At 32.4% G+C, this 15525-nt stretch overlaps 3 protein-coding genes across 3 annotated transcripts; all 3 read right to left on the bottom strand.

Moving 5' to 3' along the window:
• Positions 1-2063: 2063 nt before the first annotated feature.
• HELRODRAFT_176038 (hypothetical protein) lies at positions 2064-3903 on the bottom strand (the record flags this gene model as incomplete). The annotated part of the gene is made up of 2 exons (XM_009023388.1): positions 2064-2246; positions 2986-3903. 2 exons carry the CDS (start codon positions 3901-3903, stop codon positions 2064-2066), a joined length of 1101 nt encoding a protein of 366 aa, XP_009021636.1.
• A 626-nt stretch (positions 3904-4529) lies between these two features.
• HELRODRAFT_176037 (hypothetical protein) lies at positions 4530-6508 on the bottom strand (the record flags this gene model as incomplete). Its single annotated transcript, XM_009023387.1, has 2 exons — positions 4530-4667; positions 6284-6508. 2 exons carry the CDS (start codon positions 6506-6508, stop codon positions 4530-4532), a joined length of 363 nt encoding a protein of 120 aa, XP_009021635.1.
• A 583-nt stretch (positions 6509-7091) lies between these two features.
• HELRODRAFT_176036 (hypothetical protein) lies at positions 7092-8356 on the bottom strand (the record flags this gene model as incomplete). Its single annotated transcript, XM_009023386.1, has 2 exons — positions 7092-7205; positions 7760-8356. 2 exons carry the CDS (start codon positions 8354-8356, stop codon positions 7092-7094), a joined length of 711 nt encoding a protein of 236 aa, XP_009021634.1.
• Between the last annotated feature and the right edge of the window lie 7169 nt (positions 8357-15525).

The following is a 15525-nucleotide window of genomic DNA, read 5'->3' as shown; positions in this document are numbered from 1 at the left end:
TATATATATATAAAATATGGTCTATTACCAGCATATATATATATATATATATATATATATATATATATATATATATATATATATAAAATATATATATACATATAATTATTTATAAAGATCACTGCGTTATTTAACTTTTAGTTGAGTTAAACTCAACAACAAGTTAAATAATGCCGAAAACGCAGTGATCTTTATAAATAATTGTATTTATGCTAGTCTAAACTCATTATATATATATATATATATATATATATATATATATAATAAAATACATTGTATATATATAATAAAATACATTGTGTATATATATGTATATATATTGATACATATACACACGCACACACAAATATATATAATTATTATTATTAATTATTATTAATGAAAAATTTAACAAAGCGCTAATTCAAAGGATCTCAAAAGCGCTATAAAAAAAAATATCATGGCATAATCAACATAAATAAAGAGTTATCAGTGCATTTCAACAAAAAAAAAAATTTTAAGAAAAAAAAAAACACAGTCTTCATTATTTCCTTAATCTAACATCGCACAATAAACTATATAAATCACTCAGTTATAACTAAAACAAGTCAGTTCGATGAATTACAACGAAAATAAGTAAGTTTTCAGTTTTCTTTTAAAATCAGGCAGGTTCAACTCCGGATCTCTTAGAAAGGCAGGCAAATTGTTCCAAACAGACGGTCCCAAGACGGCGATGTTACGAGACCCCGTATGAAGACACGAAACTGGGACTAGCAGCAGGTTCAGATCATGAGACCTCAATGCGTTCCAGAAGGAGGTGCCAACTTCTTTGCAAACATTTCGGACAAATAAGGTGGTGCAAGACGAGTTATTGACTTGTAGACTAGAGTTGATATTTTGAAGATTATTCTTTTTTTTACGGTTAGCCAGTGCAGTTGTTTCAGTATTGGTGATACGTGATCATATTTTAAACCGCCGACAACAACCTTTGCAGCACGATTCTGCAATGACTGTAATACAGCTAAATGTTTATCAGGTAATTCGTAAAACAGGCTATTACAATAATCAATTCGTGAGTGCACGAAGGCATGAACCAGAGTCTGCAACGTAGTAGTGTCAAGAGATCTACGTATTTGATTGAGCTTTCTTATTTGGTACATGCATTCAACGGAAAGCATTCTAATGTGATCTTTCATTGACAGATTGGAATCTAGAATAAATCCCAGACTAGTAGCTTTTTGGCAAAACGGGATGACACTGTTTTTGATAATGATTGAATCAGTTTCTAGCTTCATAAGCTCTTGTTACGTATATATATCATATATACATAATTCATTTTCATACTTTTCATAGTTTATATTCTATTTTATGTTTTATTTCTCATAATTTACCGGGGAACGTAAAAGAGACGTAAAAGTTCTTCTGAACTTTTACGTCTCCTTGCTTTTTCTGGCAAAATAAATTATTGTCAAAATTATTATAAATAAATATATTAAAATTATTATAATTATGTATGTATAATTATGTATGAATTCTACCGAATTGTTGGCATTAATCAATTTAAAGTTTGTCTTTTTAATTTTCCTTACTAAATTTTTCTGGAAATTGTTCATTTTGTTGAAAATATAATTATCCAAGTACGTTATGAAAATTTAAAGAGACTGTTTTTATCCGGATTCATCATGCAGAATGAATTCGGATAACAACAGTTTCATTAAATTTTCACTCTCAAAAACAAATAATCACGGGAAGAACAAAAATGAAATAAATTATAATGAAATAAAGAAAAATAAAATAAAAAATGCATGCATGCATATTAAACGAATAAAAATTGAAAATATTAAATAGCAAGCACCATAAACTAGAGAAGTGATTAACAGAATTAATGATAAAACGATAAAATGTATCAAACGAACAAAAAATTATTTAGTTCAATTAAAATGATCCAGAAATCTAATTTAATTTCCATATTAAACAAAATATACCATATATAACAAACAATAAGACAATTTTTGTAATTATTCTCATAATAACGACTAATACAGGCCAAAAATATTTCACGATCACAACGATTAAAAAACATTTCACTCAAGCGTTCCATCACTACTGTCCATGATTCTTTTCCTTATTTCTTCTTGGTCCACAAATTCAAAAATGTGGGGAGCATTGAACAAGATGGCGGCAGTCCCCGCGATAGTGACGATGAGGAAGATGATGAGTTGGAGCCGATCTATCACTGAGGCTATGTAGCGCCAGTCGTCCAATATCTTCAAATAAATTGTGTAATAAACATTTAAAATAAAAAAATGTTAAAGAAAAATCGATTTAAAAAAAACTACATTCTTACAACTTACGTCTATTAATTATATTGTAACATTTATGTGTATTTTTTACTTGCTAGCTGCAAATGGTTTTAAAAAAACACCTCTAACTTTAAGATGTTGTCCGCGCCATCACTTCATGACATAATGACATAATTTAATTGTCAGAGCGTATATTAATTTATTTTATTAATCTATTCGTTACTTGAATCAAATCTGTTGATTAATTCATCATGCATTTTTGTCGGAAATGAGCAAGCACCTATGCGAATTTTCAGCCTAATCGGCAGTGCTGGGTTTACGCATAAGCTACAAATGCTCTAGTTACGAAAAATTATCCAAAATTTAAGTAATTATGCTAATGTTAAAATGATTTGTAAAAAAAACATCAATTTGAGTATTTTTTAAAATGTCAACAGGGTTGAAAATAGCAAAACAGCGTTACTTAATGCAGTGCCTCTACATTTCCTTAGCGGTATCGCTAATTCTTTAGTTGAGCGGTAGCAGTTTTGATAGTGACGCTACTTTTAAAGCTAAACTTAAATCGCTACTTTTAAATTGAAGTGTTTTTTACTTTAGATTGTATGTGAAACAATAACATCGTGTAAAAATTAAAATTAATATACATGTCTAATAAGTTTACATCAAGTGAATGAATGAAGGAAGCATCGTTATATCGAGATACCTCGTCGTACGCGTCCTCGCTTCTTAGGTGGTCAGCTATGAATCGTACTGCTTCAATTGCCTTCGAAGTTTCTGCTGTCATATTTCGAAAATTAAAATAATTACTTCTATTGTTGTCGTCATTGTAGTTGTTGTCGTTGATGTTATTGTCGACATTGTTGAGAACATCAAAATGATGTCTTGGTATATGTTGTTCAGCAAGTGGTGGATGGTTTGAAGAACTACAGAGCTGTGCTATGTTGTTAAAATTATTTAGATTGCCAGCAGGTCTGCAATGCACCAGGTCTGATCCTCTTGCTGCCTGGCTCTCCTGATCACCAACAACAGAACGTTTTCTATCCATGAATCTCACAGTCCTGTCTTTCAGTCGAACAGAATTGGCGTGATAGTCAGGAAACATCATCGTGGAGGTGTTGCAGGGTTTGTGGAGCGTTGAAGAATTCAAATTTTTGAAATTGTACAAATTGTCTGATGACGAAAACTGTTTTGTGTTTCTGTAAATTTGTTTACTGGTAAGTCGATAGTCATCAACGGTTTGATGAAGTCGTTGCTGTAGTTGATGTGGTGGACAGTTCAGTTGTTGATGGTATAGGAGCCGTCGTGAAGAAGGACCGGCAGTGGATTGTTTGATGTTTGAAGGTTCGTTGGTGGCACCGTCATCCTTCACGTTGATCAAACAATAGTTGTTATTGAAATAATGAGGGTTTCTGCAATCTTCATTACCGTTATAGAGGCTTGAATCGCTTAAAAAGTATTTCAAGTTGCACGAAGCGCTTTCATCCACCCCCTCTTCATCGCCGGCCACTCTGTAGGCAGGCACCTCACAACTCATCATCCCCTGAGAACTCATCATCCACGCACTTCTGCCGTTCAGACGCTCAGATGACTGACAACGTCTGTTACACAAACTTTCGTTCATTCTGACATCTGGCGAGTATTTTTGGACATTTATTGAAACTGTTTGCAGTTTATTTGTGGTAGTCGTAGTTTTTGAATAATTTATTTTGAATAAACGCAGGAGTGGATTTTTTGTGACTGATTGTCGGGATTGGTTTGCAGCGACGTTTCGACGATGTTCGCTTGCCTTCCTTCCATCACCGGCTTCAACAGTGTTGTTTCTAATCTGAAATTTTCCTTGGCATTTTCGCAAATGAATTTTTGGTCTTTTCATGAACAAAACGTATGGCAACCAATGCAAAAATATTTTTCTTAGCCAGTTTGGGAGTGTATGTGTTCGTGGTGTCTTAAAATTCCAATTGATAATGATGACTGTTATGACGATAGTGATGATGTTCATTTATAAAGTGAAAAAGAGATACTTCGATTATAGGGGGTATGTGGCTGAAGTTGGAGGTAAAATTTTTGAAACGAGAAGCAAGAAGACGACCAAAGCCAGCAGAATTGATATGCACATCGTCATTTTCTCGCCTGCATCTGCGGGCAGGTAGAACACACAGACGCTCAAAAAGCTGATGAGTACGCAGGGAATGATGAGATTTACTGTGTAAAACAAAGTCTGGCGTCTTATTCTCAATGTGAATGTGATCATGGCCTGTGAATGGTGCTCCAGGTATCCCCCGTTCCGATGTTACACTCCTGGACTGCCGATGATTTCCCAATTCCGCTGTTCAACGAGGTCCCTTGGATCCCTTTTTCGTTGACCTTCGTACCAATCCAGAACGCCTGATTTGAATGCGAGTTTCAAAAATTATAATGTTATCCAGCTGTAATGTTTGTTGGGCTGAATATTTATTAGCAATTTTAAATTCGTATAAACACTGCATCACTGATCGCTCCAAGTTGTGCTGTAGTTCAAACAAACCCCCGATGTTAAAATAAAAAAAACATTTTTTATTTACTTATTTTGCGGTATTGAACAAGCAAATAACCATTTTTATTATTATCTAAAATTTATCTGAGCCCCTCTTTATTAACTTTGCTAGCGTTTATTTTAGCTGTAGCTGGCGCGAATATAGGTCAACAAATTATTATACAAGTTTGGTTTGCATTAGAATTGATCATTAATAAACAACTCTATCTGGTGCCTAATTGATTAAACAATACTAATCACCTAATTAATTTTGAATTATGAAGCAACTACGTTCAAACATAAGAACCAACTTTTCAATTGAAAAAACTCTATAAAGTTGAGAGAAACATTTATATTGAATTGAAATTTTTTTAAATAATTTGAGGAATTCAATTAATTTTAATAGTAAAATTATTACCAAGTAAGCTGGGAATGACATGCACTGCACAAAACCACGCACAGTTCTAATTTCTAATAGACGAAATAGATCCATAAACGACATTTAAACGACAGCTGAAGCAACATTTTATGTTTAACACGCCAGCAGAAAGTTAAAGAGGAGCCTAACTATTTTATAAATCAAATTGGAAACAAAAGAGGCCAGGAGCATAATGAACACGTTTGAAAGAACGTAATAATGTAAAGTCCTTGCTGTTGCAATTTTGTTCAAACTAATTTTAATTATGCACAAAATGTATATGCATCATTCCATAATATGTGAACAGGATTATTTTTTAATTTTTAGCACAATTATTATTTTTTTATGCTTTTATATTTTGAACGAAGGGAGGCTTGTTACGACGGGAAATTATTTCAAATCATTTCATTGTTGCACAAGGCATCAAACGCATCCACGTTTGTTTCAAGAAAAAAAAATCAACATTGAGAAAATAAATTAATGCTCTCAGTTTATGACTGCTGGTATCTCAATTGTAGAAAACTCAAAGTCCAGTATTGAATAGCTTATTTGCATTCATGCTCAAATAGGAAACAATTGATGGTTTCAAACAAGGGAAAATGTAGTTTAGAAACGTTGTGTGCCTATTTGTTTGGTTTTCATGCTTGTATATAAAACATTTTGTAAAATGTTTTTCAAGCATTGGGTCAAATCTGTCTTGTTCTACTTATCCAAATGTTTCAGAAACACTTTGAGCAAATGTTAGCGCGATATTTCAATAGCTGCACAAAATGAGTGTTCGTACGTTTAACTGTAGTCACCCATAGCATGCCAGGAAGAAACATTTCTCATGTGGATATCACAAATTCTATAAAAAGTTATCATGTAATGTTGAAAAAATATTTCATTCAAATAATACATAAATAACATGCATTTCTGTAAAGTTGATATAAAAAAAGTGTAAAACAATTTAATTCATAATTATCGAAAAATTTGAAAAGCCAGCAATTGGTTGATATTTAGTAGTTAGGCCCAACTAATCGTAGTAAATAACTACTCACACAATTTCCAGCATCCTAATCGTAAAGTAACCTGGTCTCCATTGAAAGTCCAACTGCCGAACTTCATGAGGCATCTTTGCTCATCAAATGGAAAATATTGAACATTGATGGTGCAAGAACTTTTGTAGATGGCTGGTGGGATCCAGAGTATTTCTCCACTGCTGAATATGACGACGTTCGGTTTATAAGAAACTTCATACCTACCGTCTGCACTGTTCATTTTTATTTCAAAGTTATCTTCATGAATCACGTACATTTTTGCTTCAAATTTATGGTCCTGGATTCATTTATACCTTATGATCAGGTTTTGAGTAACAAATTTTAAACTCTTTTCATGCATTTTATTTCAAAAATCGTGATTATAAATTTCTAAAAACATTATTTTTGCATTTTGTATTAGTAGATGTTTAAAAAATTCTATGAATGAATATCTCTTCAATGAAGGACCTCGAATGGCGAGCAAGTTTTCTTCTTAAAGCATCTGAAGTACGAAAACTTGTGTGCTAATAATTCTTTGTGAATTCAATAAAACATTTGTAATACAAACACTTCGGTTGGGAGGACATATATATATATTAAGTAAATACTTTATTCATCACATCTCAAATCTATTTGCTTGGTGGCACGTGTGCAAATATCTCTGTCACTTGATGAAAAATTTCGTACATTGTTTTGCAAAAAAAATCATGCGAGCATTTAATTATATTTTGAATAAACAAAACATTCGTTCATCATAAAAATATCTTGTTAACAAAAAAATTTAGCAAAGTGGAATTTAAAAAAGAAATAGTTTAATTAAATATTGAGAAATTCAATTTTAATAATGAAAAAAAATTGTATCACTTATTGAAAAGGACGATGTCTGGTTTCCAAACTTTGTGCGAGAGCATCCTGATGACGTTGATGGCTCCGTACTCGCTTGGATCCCACTGCAACTGGTAATCATTCCACAGCTGCAAATGTTTTCATCAAACATTTCTACTAACAATAACAACAGTGATACTCCCATCTCTTCCGAGTGTTGTATATTTGTCTTATAAAAAATTAGGGTGTTGTTTGCACTGATTAAGAGCCAAAGTATCTTTTTTGTGAAAAGATTTTTATGTGCAATTTCGATGTTGTCAAATGAAAATGTATATGATCATGTTTCAAAATAATATAAATTTGGGCCTCACAAATAGCAAAAATAGCTTTCAATAAAACTGAATTTAATGGAGTTTCCCCACAAAAATATATAAAAATGAAAAACATGTCAATAAACCAAAGTAATTAATTGACAAATATTAAAAGTTGAAATGGAAGCGAGTTAAATCTAAAAAGTTCGCACTGTTAATGTTAAATATTAAAATGAAATAAATTATTTTTGTTTTCGGATCAACTTTCTTTTGTGCCGTGTTTAAATTTCAAATGGTTTGAATTTCACTCGTGTGTGATGCGTTAATATTAATAACTGAGCCCACACGGAAGATGGAGCTCTCCAAGTGATGATGAATTGCGCGTGTATAACCACATTTGATAGTGCAAAACAAGATTCACGTCCATGTGAATAATTTTTCTGTTCTTGCATAATATTTGCACAGCATCTGCACTGCACGGTTGAATTAGACATTATTTTTGTTTTGTTTTTACTCGTTTGCGTGGTTATGCAACTTGCTGGCATATATAGAAAACAGTTTAGAGAATTTTTGTGTAAATTTTTAATATCTGCATTCCATGCATCTGCATCCCATGCATCTGCCTCCAATGCATCTACCTTCCATACATCAGCCTTCCATGCATTTACCTCACATGTATCTACCTTCCATGCATCTGGCTCCCAAACATCGGCCTCCCATGCATCAGCCTTCCAAACATCGGTCTCACATGCATCTGGCTCCCTTGCATCTGGCTCAAATGCATCTGCTTTCTCTGCATCAGCCTTCCCTGCATCAGCCTTCCCTGCATCTGCCTCCCATGCAACTGCTTCCCATGCATCCGCCTTTAATGTACCTGGCTCCCATGCATCTACCTTCAATGCATCTTCTTTCCATGCATCAGCCTTCCATGCATCTACCTCACATGTATCTACCTTCCATGCATCTGGCTCCCAACATCGGCCTCCCATGCATCTGGCTCCAATGCATCTGCTTTCCCTGCATCAGCCTTCCCTGCATCTGCCTCCCATGCATCTGCTTCCCATGCATCCGCCTTTAATGTACCTGGCTCCCATGCATCTACCTTCAATGAATCAGCCTGCTATGCACCTGTCTTCCATGCAGCTGCTTTAAGAACTGTATAATGTGTGCACTGCAAAAACATTCGTCACACCAAATATTTTCATCCACGAAGGAGAGTTTTTACTACTAATGAATTTTAAAAAATCCTACAAATTATTTTGCTTTTTACAAACTAAGCGAGGAAATAATTACGATGAACAGAATTTGAAAGGGTGCAGTTAGTCCACTTAGAACAAAATAAAAACAATTGTGTTCAAAATGTGAATTTCAATGAATTCATAAATTTTTAACAAAAATAACGTAATTAAAATTTAATTAATTTTTTTACTAGAAGTAAGTAGAGAATTAATTATTATTGACAGAAAGTTGTTTTTAAAGTTTTTTTGAAAAGTTGACAACATTATTCTGTTTGAAAGAGAAGCTTACCATCTCAAAACTTTTACACGTCTCTTTTTAAAATACTCAATATAATTTTTTTAAAACCTCAATATATCGACAGTCGTTAAACGTTAAACTTTTCTTGCATAGCATTATAAAAATAAAATGGTGAATAGAACTGAAACTCCACCTTAGAGTGGGAGATAAAAACGAAGTATAAATGAAATATATCAATTTTAATCTAAGTTTTAAACATTGAATGATCTGCATTGGTCATATATTAATTTTTTTTAATTTCTTTTCTGATGTTTAATGTCATAAATAGATTTTTGCCTTAATAATTTTAGGATAAATCTGAAAAATAATCGGCAGTTTCTAAAGGCATCAAGAACTGATTACTTTTAATACTGCTGTGTTACTTACTGGGTAACAAACATTACTGTGTGGTTTCCCAGGGTTTGCAAAGCACTACCCGCATCCTTTAAAAAAAGTTTAAGAACATAATTGCGTTCCATGTGATTCAAAGTTTTTCATGTTTGTGATTTTTTTCGTTCGTGAAAGTAATTTGAGATTTTTTTTAAACCAACACTATAAATAAATAATAATATTATTACAATAAATAAATAATAATAATATTGGAAACTTTTTACTAAACTACAAAAACAATTATCAAATTTTATAAATATATAATAATAATAATAACAATAATGATTCACCAATCAGAGCTCAAAAGAGTTTAACACATCTAAAATCAAAATCAGAACAATCGCTGATGAGATTGTTCATCCGCTAGAATTCAAGTTGACAGATAGCTGTTTCCACTAGTTTGAGAGTATTCCGAGGCAGATCTAAAAACAATCATTTTGTCTACTTCAAGCAAAAGACACTGCCTCGACCCTATTACAACATTTCTCATAGTGGAATTTGCTGATACGTTTCTGCTATTTTTACAAAACCTCGTCAATAAATGCTTACAAACGTCAACGTTATCCAAGTCCCAATAGATTGCAGTAGTCAAACAGTAGTTGAAAAGGCCTGGTCTAGCTAACAACATTGTGGCCAACTACAGATCTATTTCAAGCTTTACCTTCGTTTTCAAATCATAAAAAAGAATCATCGATTGCCAGCTTTTCGCTTACCTGAACAAAAACTTACTATTTCCAAAAGTTTAATTTGGTTTTTGTTGAGCACATTTAACTGAAACAGCAATTTTGAAGATGATTTCAGATGTCTGTGACACCGTTGGTGCCGGTAATAACATTACTGGCACTTTTCGATATAAGTGCTGCTTTTGACACAGTTGACTATCAGATTTTATTTTCTATTTTATTCAATATTGATGGAAATGCTCTTAGGTACATGCCTGGTCTTAATTTGTCAGCGTTGATAGAAGTGGTCTGAGAACGGCTTCTTCAGTAGTGATCTGCGGTGTACCACAAAGCCCATTGCTTGGTATTTCGCTAAACATCACGTACACCGCGATATAGTCAACGTCGTCGAAGCAGCCGGTCTTAGTTGTCATCTTTATGCTAATGGTAATGAACTCTACGGGTTTGAACTATCTGACTCATCACTTCAAGTATCATCTGCCTGCTGTGTCGAATGCAGTGGATTTCTTTGGTTGCTGGATGTCATCAAACAAGCTTAAAATCAACGTTAAAAAAACTTAATATATGCCGAGGGGAACGTCGCATGGCCTCAGTTGTTTAAATGACTACAAAAATCCAGTAACGAATTTTGGTGTTATACTGGATCCTCATCTTTTAGTTGAAAAACATACTAGTCAACTTTGCCAGAAATAATTTTACCAAATCCACAGAATAAGATTAATCAGACGTCATTTGACAGTTAAGTCAACAAAAGCAGTTATAAATAGTTTTATCTGTGGAAGAATTGACAACTGAAATGCGATTATCTTTTGTGTCAACTTGTCCTTTCGTGAATGATTTGCAGTCTGTTTGGAACACTGCAGCAAGACTTGTTGCTGGTTATTCAAAATTTGCTTCAATATCAATATAATCGTACATCAGGGATGATGCACACTGGCTCCGCATGTCAGAAAGAATCGCTTTCAAACTAACTCTTCTAGTCAGAGATAATCTTGCTGGTGACGCTCAAACTTATTTGAAGTAAAAACTACTTTTAGTTTCAAGAATTGCAAATTGGAGTCGACTGAGATCCTCCGATAATGGTGATTTTGTGCTTCCAAAATTCAATTCGTCTCGTTTTGGAAAGAGAAGATTTTCTGTTTCATCTACAAAATCTGAAACTCTCTACGACTACATGTAGATTTGAAGAAATTCAACAACACGAGCCGAAATTTTTAAGAAACGTTTGAAACATCATTTTTTTAAATATTCTTGAGTGATGGTAGGGCTTCTAAAGTTGTTCGATAGGGGCGCTCCACAAATCCTTGGGTACAGATACAAAATAATAAAATAAAATGGCAATGATAATTGAATAACATCATTTTAATGCTTGATAACACAACTTACTAATTAAATATAATTTGATTCAATTTTATAATTTCCAAGAGCTGAAGCAAGAAAACTTGCTCGTAAAGCCACACAACCAGTTCAAAAAAGAAATCGATCTTGAAACTATAATTGCAAAAAGTAATTAAAACATTGAACAATTAGAATCAAATGTTGTTGCAATGATGATTGGGGAATAATGAATAATAAAAAATTAACGCCACACTTAGAGACATGGATGAAAAATTCAGATTTAATAATATCGAAAAAAATTGGCTTTAATGAATTTGTTTGCTTTTTATAATAGATTTGAGATATTTACAACATAAACGATCGACCACTTATAGCACGGAACTGTGCGCAGAGCATATTTAGCATTTGAACAACAAATTCTCAACTTTCGTTGGCAAGATTAAAGCATGAACAAAACACAGAAATCCAAGTTGAACTATGAATGGCGGTGATATACTGAAAGAAAGAAACTCAAACGAAAGCAGAAACAGAGAACATTGTAATCTAATGAAAAACGGTTGCACAAACAATCGCTACCGTATTGGATCACTTCATCCAATCCGATGCTAACACACGAAGGTTGTTAACTGAAAATAATTTCACAAACGAACATTTATGAAAATCACAAAACTGTCCAGTGTTGATTTTCGGTATATTACAATAAAACATATTATACAACTCTTTACGATTTCGTTACATCGTCACCGTCAACATTTTCTTTTGCTTTGTAATTCCATTTATTCTTTCGCTGGCAAATAATATAAAAAAGAAGAGCAAATAGCAGAGATGAACGCATGGAAACCTGATTATTTCATGGTAACGTTCCGACGATGAAAAATTATTTATCTGAAGCAAAATTGAAAGAACCGTCAGCAAATATTAACGCAATCTACACATATTCTTTCTCACCCATCTTTCATAATAATATTTCAATGCCACGCCAGCTTTCCACCAACGCTGAGATGAGTTTAAGAAAAAAAAAATTATGGGAAAGATAAGCACATTATATGAACCATTACTTGATCGTGAGAATGAATAAAATATATATTTATTTATTAAAAATAATAACATTAATTAAGGATAATTATACATTGCTTATTTTAGTAATTTCGAAAATGTTATTACAAGTTCTTCAATTTAGCTATTTGATTGAAAGTTAATTTTTAAAGATGTAATCTAATTAATATTGAATAGCAATTATTTTAGCTTAAATTGCATATGATTGTTTGACTGATTTGTCGAAGCAATTTTAATTTAATGATGAAAGAATAGAACCATCATTGAACTCATTCTTCTATTTAGTCTTTATTTTTTATGTCTATGCGTTTAAATGCTTATTTGCTTGTACACATGCTAGTTCGTTTTATTTTTTGACTTTTTCAATTCTTACCCAACGGTCAACCAACATAACCTTGACCTTTGTACCCTGGCACAACAAACCTTGCTTCACATTTCAGTTATAATTGGATGGACGAAAATATAAGTTGGGTCGTTTATTTTTTCAAACATTCATTCGTTTGTTCGTTCATTCGTTCATTCATCTGTTAATTTAAATATTGACGAGCTTGAACAAATGAAAAGATGTCAAGTTGATTGGGCTGAGACTGCCAATTTGTTTTTCAATAAGCGATGTTGGTATTTTTCTATCATTTAAAACCGGAATTTGATAGCATGACAGTGAAAGTGAGTGCACCTAGGTTCAGAAAGTTTATGAGGTGGTGGTGGTAGGTGTAGCAAGCAAATTATAAGGTAGCTACATAGTTTTGTTGAGATTGGATGAGGCGTTTCTATACAAGTTAAGTTACAATTTTTTAAAACTTATAAAAAATTCGAAAAATAAAGTATGTCATAGCGATGTTCAAATGAAAACTTCCTTTGGTTGGTTAAATGAATGATTTATCATCTAATTATTGCAAGCAAACAACAATTTCAAAACTTATTAAGAAAACGTGAACTGACCATTCGGAGCCAAACATTTGACATCATTATTTGATTCTTCTCATCCTGTTCACGTGTTAGTGTTTAAAAATTCATTATTTACAAATTACAAAAATGTAAACACATCTCTATATGTATATGTATATAAATAAAATACACGTGCTCACACATGCACATATATACACACACACGATCGCGCGAGCACACACATACTTATATATATATATATATTTATATATTGGTAACAGAATGTTGTTAACGCAACATTTCAAAAATTCAACACTACTTTCAACATTGTTCAACTTTTTTATATTTCTTTTTAATTTATTAATGAAAATTTTGACAGTACCATACATATAATCTGGTCTGTAGTCTCCAGTTAATAGCGGTATTTTATGTTCTGTTGAGTTAGCATTGAAAATATAATATAATATATAATATAATATCACATTAACAAATTAAAAAGAAATATAAAAAGTTGAACAATGTTGAAAGTAGTGTTGAATTTTTGATATATATATGTATATATATATGGTCGCGACACCTCAATTTGAGTTTCTTGGTTACAATAATTGAGTTGTGTTATCTTTAGCCTTATTCGGTAGGCTACTGACGAGTCTCGTGAGAGACGAAACGGACGTCTGGCCTATGGCGGATAAACCAAAAACATATATATCTATATATATATATATATAATAATAATATATATATATATATATATTTTACAATATTCTATAAATTCTACCGAATGTTTGGCGTTAATATGTCTGTAGTTCGTTTTTTCAATTTTTCTCACTAAAGTTTTTTGGTGAACGTTTAGTTTATTAAAATTCAAAATAAACATATTTTCCGAATTCATGCTGCAAATAAGGCCATATTTCGATTCCGAATGAATCATCATCAGTGCTTTCTGCTGTTTATATAGGGAAATATTGACTTTGTCAAAATGAATTTAGATGGAGATTGACTTTGTCAAAGTGAACTTAGATGGAAATTACTTGTCAAGTTTCTTTATTGGCTGGTCATCTTTTGGAAACCAAACTCAAGTAATTAATTTTCCTCTGATGTTATTTCTTTTTGCACCCTCTCTATAAAAGTGGCAATAGCCAGCATTGTAAACTACCAAACAAGCTTTTTCATTCCATTACATTTCAATTTCTATTGATTGCATGATTTCGGAAAAAATAAAAGAATTCTCATTATTATTATTATTATTGTTGTTATTATTGTTGTTATTATTGTTATTATTATTGTTATTATTATTATTATCATTATTATTATTCTATGATTATTGTTATTACGATCCATCTTCCTCCTCCATATTATTAGTATAATTAATCGTCATCCTCGCTGTAATTCATCATCACTATTCGTCATTACAACGATCGTCATCATCAGCCAAGTCAACGAGGCCATGATGATGATGACGATGATGGTGACGACGACGGTGACGATGACGTATCTACTCATTGAGAGCGCGAGGTCAAGAGGTCAGAGTTTGTGTGCTTGGAATAATTATTATTTTGAGAAGAGAGGAAGATGATTGTTTCAAGGAAGGAATTGCTTGGAAGGAAGGTGATTGAGATGATGGAAAATTAGTTCAACATATCATCATTTCTGTCTCTGTCGACGTTATTGTAATTTTTATCAACTACTCACCATCATCGTCATCATTATAATTGATGTGACACAATCAGATCATCACAAAGGCCTGAGCAACTATGAGATCCTTTGCAGATGCAACTATCCAGCCAGAAGTTTTTTGAATTTTGAATAAATTAGTTTAACAATCAATCAATCAATCAATCAATCAACCAACCAATCAATCAATCAAAACTATCAACCCAAAGATTTTTTCATTGAAATGGCTATTAAAGCTATGAAAAAAAATGGCCGTCAACATCATTTTTCAACGCTCCAACCGTGAAAAATTCCCGACCACATAACTGTGTTGTCAAACGGACGATGATTTCCATCATTATTTTTTTTATCGCTTGCATATTGTTACAACTTTTGTTATTAATATCTTTGCAGTTCTTATTTGTATGCCGTATTTGTCTGTTAAGTTTTAAATTCAATCAATTTGATGAAAGTTTTTACACATTTTTCATAATCTGCATTAATATTTTTTTTATTTTAATCATTAACGTATCTTGATTATCGCTAAGCATCAAGCGCATTTTACCAGCACCAGTTCATGAACCCTTGAATGTTTTGTTTAAACCATTTTTGAGCATTACATTAGTTGTCAGAGC

This window comes from Helobdella robusta (assembly GCF_000326865.2).
Source record: "Helobdella robusta unplaced genomic scaffold HELROscaffold_36, whole genome shotgun sequence".
In the NCBI taxonomy this organism is placed as follows: Eukaryota; Metazoa; Annelida; class Clitellata; order Rhynchobdellida; family Glossiphoniidae; genus Helobdella; species Helobdella robusta.
This window is presented reverse-complemented; position numbering and strand designations above follow the sequence as displayed.